Raw genomic sequence first — 12,173 nt, forward strand, 5'->3', positions numbered from 1 at the left:
TCACTTTTCTGCCCTCTGCCTTTATTTCGCACGGGATGGCGGGGGGTGGGAAGCGCGTTACGGTTTCGGTGAAACAAAGCAATCTGCCGGTGGCACCGTAAGATGCCCGTTTCCCATGCCGGGTGCTGGGTTTACAGGGAGGTGAGGGTCTCAGTGGGGTCCTGGGGGGGATTTGCTGCTGGGGGGGGGTCCTGGCTTGCATCCTGGCTTGTCTCCTGCTCCAGCATCCCAGGACAGGCTTGCTCCTGGGAGAGACAAGGAGGTGACGCTGAGCTGGGTGGGATGGAGACCTCGTGCTTCGATTAAACTGGACCCAAGAAGGACCGAGTCCGACTGGGGAGGTCGGGTCGGTGTCTTCCCCACGGTGCTGCTGCACCCACCTCGGCTGGGGCCGCTTGACGCCGTGTCGAGGGCCAGATCCAGCCCCATCTGCCAGCGAAGGAGCTCCGCACCCAGCTGGATTTGTCCCATGGACCCTCTCCGGCCCCATGTCCCCACAAGCCCACTGGATGCCCCCCCCAGCACAGGTTGGGTCTCCAAACAAGCCGGGTATCCCCTCGCCATCGCAGGGCACGGATGTGCTCCCCCCCTCCACGGCATCTCCCCTCCCGGCACTAGAACTTTCTCACCTGAGTTTCAGCCAACTTTTGCTCGATGTCCATCTCCTCCACGCTCTCCTCGGAGTTGCTGGGTTCACCCGTGGCACTGCCCGGGGATGGACATGCCGGTCCCTCCGCCGCGGGACCGGGGACATCGCAGGGGACGGCTGGGGCTGGGGTCGGTGGCTCCCCGGAATGTGCCCGACCCTCACCGTTGGTGGCCGTGCCACCTGGCTGATAAGGGTCCCCTGCGGTAGCCGGGGCTTTGCTCACCTCCAGCCCGGCCACGGCTTTTTCCGACTCCGGCGGTGCGGTGCTGGCGGCCTGGGCAATCGCCTCCGATAAAATCAGCGATGCCAGGGAGGTGGCGATGCCCTCGGCCCCTGCCTGCGCCCCGACGGCAGCCCCCGATGGCTCTGAACCCTGTTTTTTGGGGAGCCCGGGCGAGTCGGCACCTGGCTCCGTGGCTGCCGCCGATGTCCCTTGCTCGTGGGATGGAGTTTCGGGGCCGGGACCAGGCTCTGGGGTCTCCTCGCTGGAGACCGACGCCGTCTCCGACAGGGACCCACCGCTGGCAGGCGAAGCCGGTGGCGGGCCGGGGATGCCGGCACCCAGCTCCCCGTTGGAGACGGCGTCGGTGGCACCGCCGCCCACCCCGGGGGACCCCACCGTCTCCTCTGCTTCCACCATGGGTTGCCAGTCTGGTGCCTTCCCCGGGCAGGGGAACATGGCCGGGGGGCTCACCGGTGAGGAGATGACCAGCGAGCGCCGGTTGCTGTGTGGGGGGGGAGGACAGAGAGGTTAAGCCCCGCTCCGGCACGTCCCACAAGGATCATCCTTGGGGACACCTGGCACCGTGGCATCACCACCCCGGCTTGCAGGTGATGCTTCCCCATCCGGCATGATCGGCAAACAACCCAAATGAATTAATCCAGCGCCACCAAAGCGCCCTCAATTTGGGGTCGGGAGATGTTCACCCATCCCAGGACTATAGGACCGGAGGCTGCATCCCCCTTCTGCTTATCGGGGTGTGGGGGGGGGATGATTTGGCTGCTTGAAGCCCCCCACCTCGCCAGAACTCGCCCGCTCGTTTACCTGGGGATGCCTTTAACGATGAAGACTTTGCTCGAGTGCTGCTTGTCCAGTTTGCTCATCACCTCGTAGAGGTCGCGGTTGAGCTGCAAAGGACGGTTTTGGGGGGAGAGAAATGCATCAGAGGGACCCCCCTGGTGTCACCCATCCCCTGGCAGCACCACGAACATCCTCGAGCTGCTCTAAATTATTAAATTAAACAAAGGGCAGCAAGGACTCGAGGTGGGTGACTGGCACCGGTGTAGCTGGAGCACCCAGGGATGGCTATGAGACTGCTGGGGGGGCGAGGGGAGAGGTATTTTGGGGTGCTGCCTTGTCCCCCCACCTTGCTCATCTCCTTGTAGAAGACATCGCGGAGGTTGGAGATGTTCTGGAAGATGGTCACGTAGCAGGCGATGCGGCTGCGGGAGGGAAAACACGGCGGGAGGTGGTGGTGGGGGGTTCGGGGGTGCAGACCCGTTTCCCACGGGGTCTCGGGGTGCTGAGCACCCAACCCCTGAGCACCCATCCTCTGGGGTCTCTGGGGAGGTGGGACATGACAAATAAACCCCCGTGGTGAGGATGAAATGGCCGTGGACGTTTGTCCCTGGGGCCACCCCGCTGCAGCCATGGTGCTGCCGCCTCCCGGCCATCACAGCCACCCGTGGCCAATGTCCCTCGGGGCCACCGGCCCGTGTCACCACTGTGGCCTTTGGGGAGAAAACCCCACTTCTTCCCCACCACGGGGGGGGGGGGGGGCACACACAACAGCACCCACCCACTGGCACCTGCGCCCAGCCCGCGTCCCGGGGCTCAGTGAGTGGTTTTTGGGGACCTCGGGCTCAGATGATGCTTTTTCGGGGGGACCCAGGGGGGGCAGGAGGGGGCTGCCTTCGCAAATGGGGGGTGCTGCGGATGCCATCGACTTCTGGGCAGGATCATTCCCCGGAGCCACGTGCCTGCCCCAGCCCTGCGGTGTCCCCCAGCCCCATGGTGTCCCCCAGCCCCACAACATCCCTCAGTTCCCACAATGTCCCCCACTTCCCACAATGTTCCCAAGCCCCATGATGTCCCCTAGCCACTACGATGTCCCCCAGCCCCGCGATGTCCCCCAGTTCCCGCGATGTCCCCCAGCACAGCGATGTCTCCCGGTCCTGCAGTTTCCCCCAGCCCTTGCGACATCCCCAGCCCCCATGATGTCCCCCAGCCCCACAACGTCCCCCAGCCCCACGATGTCCCCCAGCCCCTGCAATGTCCCCCAGCCCTGCAATGTCCCCCAGCCCCGTGATGTCCCCCAGCCCCGTGATGTCCCCCAGTCCTCACGATGTCCCCCAGCTCCTGCAATGTCCCCCAGCCCCACGAAGCCCCCCAGCCCCTGCGGCACCCCCGATACCTGCCATACAGAACCGGCAGCTCCTCCCGAAGGTCCCTGTTCAGGTCTTCAAACACCGCTTGGGCTTTATTAAACTCCTCCTCAGCCTGCGGGGAGGAAAGGGGGGGCCGTGGCTTTGCCGGCACGGTCAGAGCATGGGGGGGCTGCGCCCGGTGGGGGTCCCGTGGGAGGCTCGACCTTGGCAATTTTCGCCTCGTCCTTTTTCTTGGCACTTTGCAGAGCTTCCAAGTGATGCCGAGCGCTGTCATAGTCCACCAGCTTACGGCCCCGCTTGGCGATGCGCTCCTGCATGGGGGGCAAGGTGAGCCAGGATCCGGCCCTTTGGCCCCCCCCCGTGCCCCGATACCGCACACGAGGGGTACCTTAAAGTCCCCAAACTGAGCCAGGTAGTTCTCCATCAGCCGCAGGGCTTGGTCGGCCAGCTTCGCCTCGTAGTCGTCCCACAGGAGGTCATTGCTCTGCGGGGTGGAAGAAGCGGGGACGGGGGTATAACGCCCGGAATTCCCCCCCCCCCCCGCCCAACTCTCCCTCGGTCCGTACGTGCTGGGCTGCATCCCCCGGGACCCCCCTCCCAGCTCAGTTTGCCGCCCCCCCGATGCTCAAAGGGGACCCTTGGGGACAGCGGGGGCATGTCAAGGGGCTCACAGCTGCGATGGATTTCAGCTCCTCGTGACCGTCCCAGTCGGTGCTGTAAATCTCCTGCAGCGTTTCAGCCACTTTCCGGGAGCTCTCGTGCATCACTGCCGCCCAGCCAGAGGATGCAAATATATTATTTATTATTTTTTTTATTTAATAATTTTTTATTATTTAGTATTACTTATTATAGTTCGTATTTATTATTAATTATTACTAATTATTATTTATTATGATTGTTGTTATTATCATTTATTATCCTGGGTAAGAAAATGCAGCGATGCTCAACCCCCTCCTGGCTCCTCCGTGGTGCCCATAGGGTTTTCCCGGCATATTTATGGGGACGGCGTGCCGTACCTTTCACCGCGCCAAGGAAAGCCTTCAGGTCTTTGTAGAGTTTATTGCCTTCGTTCTGCAAAGCAACGCAGCGAAGGGACAGGTCAGGGCTGTCCCTGAGGACTTGTGGTGATTTCCACAAGCCCAACAGGGACAGAGGGACCCCGGGAGGCAGCGGGACCAAGGGATGGTGTAGGGGTGTCCCCGTCCCCCCTTTCCCTGGTCCCTGGTGCAACCTGCTGCAGCTGGAAGTTGTACGCGCTTTGCTCGAACTGCTCGTCTTTGGTTTCCACCGTTTTGCCCAATTTCTGCAAAACCTGGGATGGAGAGAGACGGAGATGTGGGAAGAACTGTCAGCTCCGACCTTGGCGCTGCCCACCGGGCTCTAGCTCCTGGCAGGAGCGGGGTCAGCACCGGCGAAAGCCCCTTTTGGGGAATGCTGAGGATCCAGCAGAGCTGATGCCGAGCAGGGATTTGGATGGGGAATGCAAAATTTGGGTGCTTGTATTTTTTAGAGGAAAACGGTGACTTTTTGGGTGCTAACCCATCACCCCACCCTATAAAACCCTCTAGGTACAGCCCTATGTACCCCAAAACACCCATGCACGTGACTATGGGTGCAGGTGAAGCCTTGGGTGCTGCCTCGCCGGGCACGGGTGACACCGTACCGAGGATGAGGATGATCTGTGGCCGAAGGCTGCCTCTGGACCCACCATCGCAAGAGCGTGGTAAGGCCGGGCGGGAGGGAGCTTTGGGGTGTCCAGGAAGAGGTTGACCCCCCCGGGAAGCGGCCGGAGCCTGGCCCGGGCTGATACAGTCACGGGGGAGCTGAATTTAGCACCAAGCCCCAGCCAGGAAACCCGGGAGCGGGTGGGTTTGGTGCGGGGGGCGGCTTCTCATCGCCCCCAAAATGGGAGTCGCTGCCTGCTTTTTTTTGGGGGAGAGAAAGGGAAAGATGTGACCCCGAACCATCCCAAAACAGCCGAGAATTACCCCATTTCTGCCCGCTTCCGGAGCCCTTCCCCCTCGTTTCCTGCGTGGCCAGTGCCAGCTACACCAGTATTCCTGGGACCATCCCCATGCTGGGTTCTGCTGGGGACCGTCACCTCCGGCCAGCCCAAGGGACCCCATGCCAGAAGCGCACGGTCCCCCCCGTAACCTCCGGAAGGCACTTTGGGTGGAAAAATCCCACTTTTAGAAAACCCAGAAGCTGCCAAAGCAGCCTGGGGGTCTTTGGGGAGGTGCCATCAAGCCCAAAGCCTTGGAGCAACGACGACGTCGACCCAGAAGCGCCCAAACTAACGCCCTACGAGCACCCATGGGTGCCAAGCGGTTGTGCCACCCCCACCCCAGTGCCGCAGTGGAAAAAAATTTAAAGAGTAAAATCAAATCGAGGGATTTTTGGGGGGGGGGGGGGGGCCGGGCGTCGCGGGTGGGAGTCGCGCCGTACCTTCTCCTGCGCCCGGCTGAACCGTTTCTGGACTTGCTTGGCGAAAAGTCCGGCTCCCCCGCTCTTGCCCTCTGCCATGGCTGCAGCTCGGTTCCTGCTCGCAGCCGCGCGCTGCGGTTTGATGTTTTTCTACGGAGGAAGTTCGATGCGAAGCAGCTGCCGGCATCCGCCGAGCACCCGGGCACCCTCTGCCCGTGTTACCCCCCCCCCCCCCGCCCCCCGGAAAGGCTCCCCCGTGTACCCAGAGACATGGGTTGGCCAAAGGGGTGATGGGGAAACCTGTGGCTGCCTCTTAGTTCTTCCACGAGACTCTGGTTTGGGGTTTAAATTTAGCTTTTGGTGCAATTTTGGGTGCTGGTATTTTATTCCCAGGCCAGGTGGGGTTGGGGCACAGTTGGCGCTCCGGGATGCAGCCGCGGGGCGAGGCGGTAACGGTCACCGAAGCTGACATCTCTCATTGCAAAGGAGGTGGGTTTTGGAAGAGAAATGAAGCTAGTGGCAGAGAAAAATCCCGACCGGATCCCCCTGGATCCCCCCTGTGTCCCCAAGGAGCTGCATTGCTGCCCATGAAGGGGATTTGCAGCATTTTCCCCTTTCCCATTATCCCAGGGACTTTCTGGCTGCCCCGAAAGCACGGAGCCAGTTGCTTTTCCCTGTGGCTCTTTCCTAAAGTGTGAGGAAGAGGAGGGACGTGGCCGAAGGGATGCTCTGGAAGACGGGAGGGGAAAAAGATGCTGAAGGTTGGAGGAGAAAGAATTGTCGGGCTGTGGGGCAAAGCATCCACCAACACGCCAGAGAGAGGAACAGATTTTATTGATGCCAGCTACAGGTTTTAAACCCCTCTGACCAAAACGTGGGGACCGGGCTCTTCTCCTGCCACCCCTCAGTTCTGGGCCATCACCTGGAAGGAGAAGAAAGGCAACGGTTGAGCCGGGCAGGGATACGGCCGGTGCATCAGTGCAATGATGGTGCCAGGTCTCAGCCCCCCAGCTGCCTGAGCCCCGCCGTGGCCTTACACTCTTCATCCAGGAGATGTAGGCAGAGACGCGGGTGAAGACGGTGGGTTTGTACTTGGCGTTGCAGCCCAGACTGGAGACGAAGCTGGTGACGCCGTGGACCTGGTACCGCCCGTTCACCTCGCAGTGGAGGGGACCACCCGAATCACCCTGCCGGACCGATGAACCCGGGTGAGATGGTAGGAAGCGGGATGCCGGTGGGATGACGGGAGGGGGAAAAGCGGGATGCCGGGGTCGTACCTGGCAGCCGGAGCGTATGCCGTCACCGCCGGCACAGACCATGGTGGTCTTGACGGTGGAGCCCCAGTAGGAAGAGCTGGAGCAGATCTGGTAGTCCACCACGGGCAGGTACGCCTGCAGCAGGACGCTGGAGAGCTGCCCGTTGGCTGCACGCAACCGAGCGCCGGTTAACGCCACGCCGGCAAAGACCTGCGAGACACCGCAACCCCCCCTGCCCCTTGCCAAAGCAGAGCCCGCAGCCACCACCGAGCCCCTTTTCCCGCATAAAATCCCCCCCAAACCTTGGCACGACCCCACCCAACCTTGGGCAACCCCCAGCAAAGCCCTGCGTGATGCCTCCTGGGACCTCAAAGGGCTTAAAGATATCATTCGGCCCCCCCAGGTTTCCCATATTTTTGGGGTGATTTAGAGCCGGGGTGACCCATCGGCACTCACTGCGGGTGAGACCCCAGCCCGTGATGTAGCAGGGGTAGTTGTTGGGCAGGATGGATCCCTCCGGGGGCAGGACCGCCAGCTGCACGTAGCTGTTCAGGGTGGCATAACTGGACAGGCGGAGCAGGGCGATGTCGTAGCTGGCGAGAGGAGGGAGAGGATGTTGCAAGGACCCCACCACCTCGATTCCCAGCGATGCTCCCCCCAGATCCCCTTCCCCACGTGCGTTACCCCCCGGCGACGTTGTTCCTATTCCAATAGGGATGGATGATGATCTTGCTCAGGCTGAAGACCTGCTCGCTGCCGTCGCTCCTGTAGAGGTTGTGATCGCCGGCCACGACACGGAAGTTCCGGTTACTGCCGGGAAGGCAAAAAACCACAGGATCAGTCCATAAATTATTATTATTTTAACTGTAAGCTGGTATGGAGAGGATCAGTGCAAGGAGAAGATGCTCCCAGAGATGGTCCATGTAAGCTTTTAATGGAGGACCAGCAAAGACCTTAAAGGACTGTTGCTCTCCAGGTTGGGGCAGCCAAAATTTCCCCTTGGAAAGGTTTTTGGTGGAAAACCAGCTTTTTCCATGAGAAAAAGGTGGGCTCCCCGCACCCACTCACCTATCCACGCAATGGGCTGCTGTCATCACCCAGTTTCTCTGGATGAGGGACCCTCCGCAGGTGTGATGCCAGTTGCCACTGGAGTAGTACTGGAGGGAGATCTGGGGAGGGGGGGGGAGGATGCGAAACACGGCGGGGGTCTCACCGTATGGTCCTGGTGGGTTAAGACTCCCATGGGATTTACCGGCTGACCCCGGGAAGGACCCACCTGGGAGGGCCAGGCGTGCGCGCGTGCCTCGGTCCCACCGACTACCCGTTGCACCCCATCGAGATCCTGCTCGGAGCAGCGTCCTGTGGGAGAGAGGATTGGGGTGGAGGGGGAAGCGAATCATAACCGGGGGGTCGTCATCAGCTAACGAAGCTGACGATTTCCCACAAAAGACACACCGCAGAGGGCGAGGGCGGCGAGGAGGACGAGCTGCAGCATCATCCTGGACCACGGCAGCGGTTCGGCTGTGGTGGGGGCTGCACCGCCGGCGGCTTTAAACGGGACGGAGGAGGAGGGACGGGAAGAAAACCAGGTGACGTGGGCCTATCGAGCAGCCTTGGTCCCTCTTCCAAAACACACACGGCCCTGAAGGCCAGGGCCGAAAAACCCTGGGTGCACCCCAAGTCTCCCTCGGCTTTGCACAGGGAGCCCAAATCCGCGAGGAGACGATGACCCGTTTTTGCATCTTCCTCTTCTGCACATCTCAGGCAACATTGTCATGAGTTTCTCCCGGTCTCAGTCCCTGAGGATGCCCCAGCTTGTGGTCCTCGTATCACATTTATTCATGTGATGCCTCCAAGAGTTTTAGCCAACACGTGAATGGCACCCGCATGGCTGCCGGGATGGGGAAACTGAGGCAAATGCAGGTCAAGACCTTCACCCACCCCAAAAAAAACCCACCCCACCGACAGCCAGCACCAGAGCCAGGACTGGACATGATCTCCATGGGGTATTATTTTGAGGTTAAATGAAACACCAATGTAGTTTATAAGAAAAACCTGATTTCTGGCCAAATGTTTCATTTTTTACCCCTTTAAAAAGAAATTGAGGCTGTTCTGAGCAGGGTGAACCTGTGGCATTGAGGTTTTTGCTCCACTGATGGCGCAGTCGCTGGAAAACAGCAGTTGTGATAGCGGTAATCATCGGTTCACCCAGCTTAAAAAAAAAAAAAAAAAAAAAAAAAAAAAAAAAAAAAAAAAGGCACCTGCTGCCTTTCTGCTCTTATCTCCAAGGAAAACATAAGATTTTATGGGGAAAATGGTATCCAAATAATCACTTATTTGTTTTATCAGCACAGAAGGGAACACAGCAAGGGATGGCAGTGAGGCCTCCACCTGGCACAGGACAGCCCAACCCAAATTTGAACCACCCCAAATGTGATGCCTCATTTTAAACCCACTTTTGGCCTGCAAAAAGGGAGTTTCCAGGGCAAGAAGAGAGGGGAAAATTAAATCAGAGGAGGGGTGGGAGCTCGGAGGAAGCTGGAGACAGGATGTCTGTAAAATAAATCATCTCTTTATTTGAGGTCATGTATCCAAAGACAGGTTCTCCCACCCCCACGCCACTTCCAGGAGGGGTGTCCCCCCCACCCCCCCTAAATGAAATGCCAAGGAAAGTGGCAGCTACAGTAGTTGGGCTTGAAGAAAACCAGGGGAAGGAGGAGATCTCGCACCCAGGCGCTGGCGAGAGCCTCTCCGTGAGGATGCCGCGGTGCGTTCCAGCTGCGCCATCTGGAGAAAAAAATTCTCCTCCAGATCAGCACCAGGATGAGCAGAATCGCACCCAGGAATCATCATCATATAATAATAATAATAATAAAATAATAAAAAAAAATTTCTAACTTCCCCCCCAAATCAAGCCTGATATCCAAGGCAGACAGCCCAACTTCTCCCACCCTGGCAGCAGTGACGCACAATGCTTGCAGGGCCATGGTGGGCGAGGGCCAGATCCTGGCAGCCCCCTGACAATACTGGGAGCTGGGGGGGATTCCATTACCCACACGGGGCCACGACAAACCACAATCCACCCTCCCACGGGATGAGCCAGGGCCGGTCACCATCCTCCTCCTCGCTGGCAGGAGTTTCCCACCCTACTTTCAGGTACAGGGTGGCGTGGCCGTGTTTTTCAATGCCCGATATGATTTTCCGAGTCTCTGGCTGGAGCCGGGGAGGGGAAGGATGAGCAGCAGCTGGGTACCAAAGAGCATCCTCAGGCATCACTACGACCGCCGCGTTTTGGGCTCTGCGGGGTACCGCTGGCCAAGCTCGGCTCCCTGCGCTTTCCCCACTCCAAAGGCACGGGACTTAGTTCAAGGCAACCGTGAAATGCAGCATATTTAAGGCTTTCGCTTCTTAAATTAAAAAAAAAAGGGGAAGTTTTTTTGGATTCTGGTTTCCTGAGCGCGATTGGGGACGGCCGGGGGCTTGGGCCACTCTGCTTTCTGCCTAGGTGAAGGACCAGAGCTGGTGGGGGTCCGTCGGGTCACAGGGAACCATCGCCGGGTGCTTCCCTCGTGCCGTCAAACACGTACCGGAGGCTGGGTTTTTAATCAGCCGGTCCTGCCAAAAGATAAAGACGGCATCAGCTCAGCGATGCCGGTGGGATGAAGAAAGGATGCGACCGAGGGGAAGCGGCGGAGAAGCATCACCATGAGGGAGGAGGCGGGGGGGACGGACGGGACAATGCCACCGTCCCCTTGGGCGATTCCTGGGATGGAGATGCATCTTCTCACCTGCGCCAGGTCCCACTCCTCGTTAGCCGGCACCCGCCCGGGCTTCCCTCGGTACTGGCAGTCGCCCAACTCGGCTGATCCCGATCCCGCTCGCAGGCAGAGCTCCTTCCCGATATTGTGCCGCAGCTCCTGCTGGCTCGTGTACTCAAAATACTGGGGAGGGGGCAAGAGCAGAGAGGAGACGTGACGCTACCGTACCCCGAGAAAGTAACCCCCAGGGGAAAAACAGCAGGGGGGGGGTTGATGGGTGCCCACCTGGTTGCCCCCCATCCCGTGGCAGGGGTACATGATGAGCGGTTTCCCACCGTGGTTGTTCTCACCGACGTCCAGGCAACTCTTGGTGCCCTCATTTTTTATCTGTGGCGGAGGGGGGGGGGGGGGAAAAAGGGGCAGGGGGGTGAGCTGGGCTCCAACGTCCCGGGGTAGGGATCTGCCTTGGATTTGGGCTTTGTGGGGCACTTAATTATCGCTGTACAAACATGAACCCGGTACTAGGTGCCGTGTCTGGGTCCCTCGTCCTTTCCAGGACGCGAGGAATGCCCTCGCCAATGCCTCCGTCCCGCCATGAGAGCTGCCAGGGACGAGGTTTTGGGAAACAAAGGTAAATTAAAACACGGATGGGAGCCAGCACCCAGCCCTCGCCCTGGTTGTCGCTGCATCCGACGGCTGCTTTCACATCGCCCCGGCTGAGGAAGGTCAGACTTAGACCCCCAACAACCGCATTGGAGGAAAGGGGCTTTTTTTGGCAGCTCCATCCTCGGGGACGGAGCCGACGCTCCGCAACCTGCCCGTCCCCAGCTCGGTTTTTCAAGTCCGCCCTGTGCATGTCAATGCTGGCACGGTGCTCACGGAAGCTTTCAGCTCTTTCACCCAATTTAACCCAGCGCCACATCCCCGCGGGTCCCCCACCCCATAACTCGCCCCAAACCAGCTCTGCCGGATTCCAGCTCTTTCACCATCAGCCAGAGCCTGAACCAGCCCCACCAGCCGGTGACGGACACGGTTGCACCAAAACCCTCCAGCAAGCTGGTTGAAATGCAAAAACCCCAAACCCAGCCTTTTGGGGACTTTGCTTCTGCAGTTATTTCTAGCCAAGGACTGAGCCCAGCAGGATGCTCCAGGCATCCCCATACTCACCGCTCCGTAAAAAGTTGGAGTCAGGTCAGGGACGAACATCTCTGGGTAGATGGTCTGGAGGTACCAGGTGAAGTTCTTGCAGTGGAGCTGTTCCCTCAGCTTGCGCCGGTCTGTAATGTCACCATACGTCTTCTATCGACAAAGTCACGTGAGAAAATTAAACTAACCTCCGAAGCCAGCAAGGAAAAAAACAAAAAAAACCCCTCCCGAGCCGGGGCTCAGAGCTGAGGGGTCCTCCCGGCTTTGTCATCATCCGTCACGGTGTGCCCAGGACCCAGACTGGTGGTGGGGTCTTGCAAGACATCCCCAGCCCCCAGCAGGTACCCTCAGGCTGGAGCCACTCATCGGGAGGGCTGGGACATTTTGGCATAACAGCACAACACTTTGGTGTTGCAAAAAAAAAAAAAAAAAAAAAAAAATTGAACAATTGATGTTTTTCTACTAGAACGCATTATGGTCAAAAAGAAAAAAAATTAAAAAATAGCTTTTTGGCTACATCTTTCCACCTGCATTTGCTTTCCCAGCTGCAGG

The 12,173-nt window shown here is 59.1% G+C and overlaps 3 protein-coding genes across 7 annotated transcripts in view; all 3 read right to left on the reverse strand.

The window, feature by feature from the left end:
* BIN2 (bridging integrator 2) lies at positions 1 to 5,665 on the reverse strand. Its single transcript, XM_049819518.1, is given in 12 exon segments — positions 1 to 245; positions 630 to 1,374; positions 1,695 to 1,777; positions 2,017 to 2,092; positions 3,064 to 3,149; positions 3,241 to 3,348; positions 3,426 to 3,521; positions 3,709 to 3,803; positions 4,054 to 4,108; positions 4,269 to 4,349; positions 5,483 to 5,611; positions 5,613 to 5,665. Coding segments are annotated over 12 exon segments (1,704 nt in total). The 5' UTR covers positions 5,649 to 5,665; the 3' UTR covers positions 1 to 131.
* On the reverse strand, positions 5,536 to 8,968 carry CELA1 (chymotrypsin like elastase 1). Of its 5 annotated transcripts, XM_049819566.1 has the most exons (8): positions 8,173 to 8,609; positions 7,994 to 8,076; positions 7,786 to 7,886; positions 7,402 to 7,527; positions 7,174 to 7,310; positions 6,739 to 6,884; positions 6,499 to 6,648; positions 6,276 to 6,383 (listed from the first exon to the last, which is right to left on the reverse strand). In XM_049819566.1, exons 1-8 carry the CDS (start codon positions 8,213 to 8,215, stop codon positions 6,366 to 6,368), a joined length of 804 nt encoding a protein of 267 aa, XP_049675523.1. In that variant the 5' UTR covers positions 8,216 to 8,609; the 3' UTR covers positions 6,276 to 6,365. The 5 variants fall into 5 exon arrangements, with proteins under 5 accessions (XP_049675521.1, XP_049675519.1, XP_049675523.1 ...); XM_049819564.1 differs by adding an exon at positions 5,536 to 5,611 and having other exon boundaries at positions 6,330 to 6,383; positions 7,786 to 8,968; XM_049819562.1 differs by lacking the exon at positions 8,173 to 8,609 and having other exon boundaries at positions 6,274 to 6,383; positions 7,786 to 8,132.
* The window catches only part of GALNT6 (polypeptide N-acetylgalactosaminyltransferase 6), a 13,770-nt gene continuing 10,556 nt past the window's right edge, over positions 8,960 to 12,173 (reverse strand). Inside the window, exons 8-11 of the mRNA XM_049819492.1 lie at positions 11,643 to 11,774; positions 10,761 to 10,862; positions 10,506 to 10,658; positions 8,960 to 10,332 (exon numbers count right to left, since the gene is read on the reverse strand). Coding sequence (XP_049675449.1) covers positions 10,219 to 10,332; positions 10,506 to 10,658; positions 10,761 to 10,862; positions 11,643 to 11,774 — 501 coding nt within the window. The 3' untranslated portion in view covers positions 8,960 to 10,218. The remainder of the gene's footprint in view (positions 10,333 to 10,505; positions 10,659 to 10,760; positions 10,863 to 11,642; positions 11,775 to 12,173) is intronic.

This window comes from Accipiter gentilis, chromosome 16 (assembly GCF_929443795.1).
Source record: "Accipiter gentilis chromosome 16, bAccGen1.1, whole genome shotgun sequence".
Classification (NCBI taxonomy): Eukaryota; Metazoa; Chordata; class Aves; order Accipitriformes; family Accipitridae; genus Astur; species Astur gentilis.

Bases quoted from the DNA above. Each gene is read 5' to 3' on its own strand.
- CELA1 (XM_049819561.1), bottom strand. From the start codon at position 8,117: ATGATTCGCTTCCCCCTCCACCCCAATCCTCTCTCCCACAGGACGCTG. The intron at 7,528-7,785 runs GTGAGTGGGTGC...CCTTCCCGGCAG, and splicing joins GCAGCCCATTGCGTGGATAG to TAACCGGAACTTCCGTGTCG. The intron at 7,311-7,401 runs GTAACGCACGTG...TCCTCTCGCCAG, and splicing joins AGGAACAACGTCGCCGGGGG to CTACGACATCGCCCTGCTCC.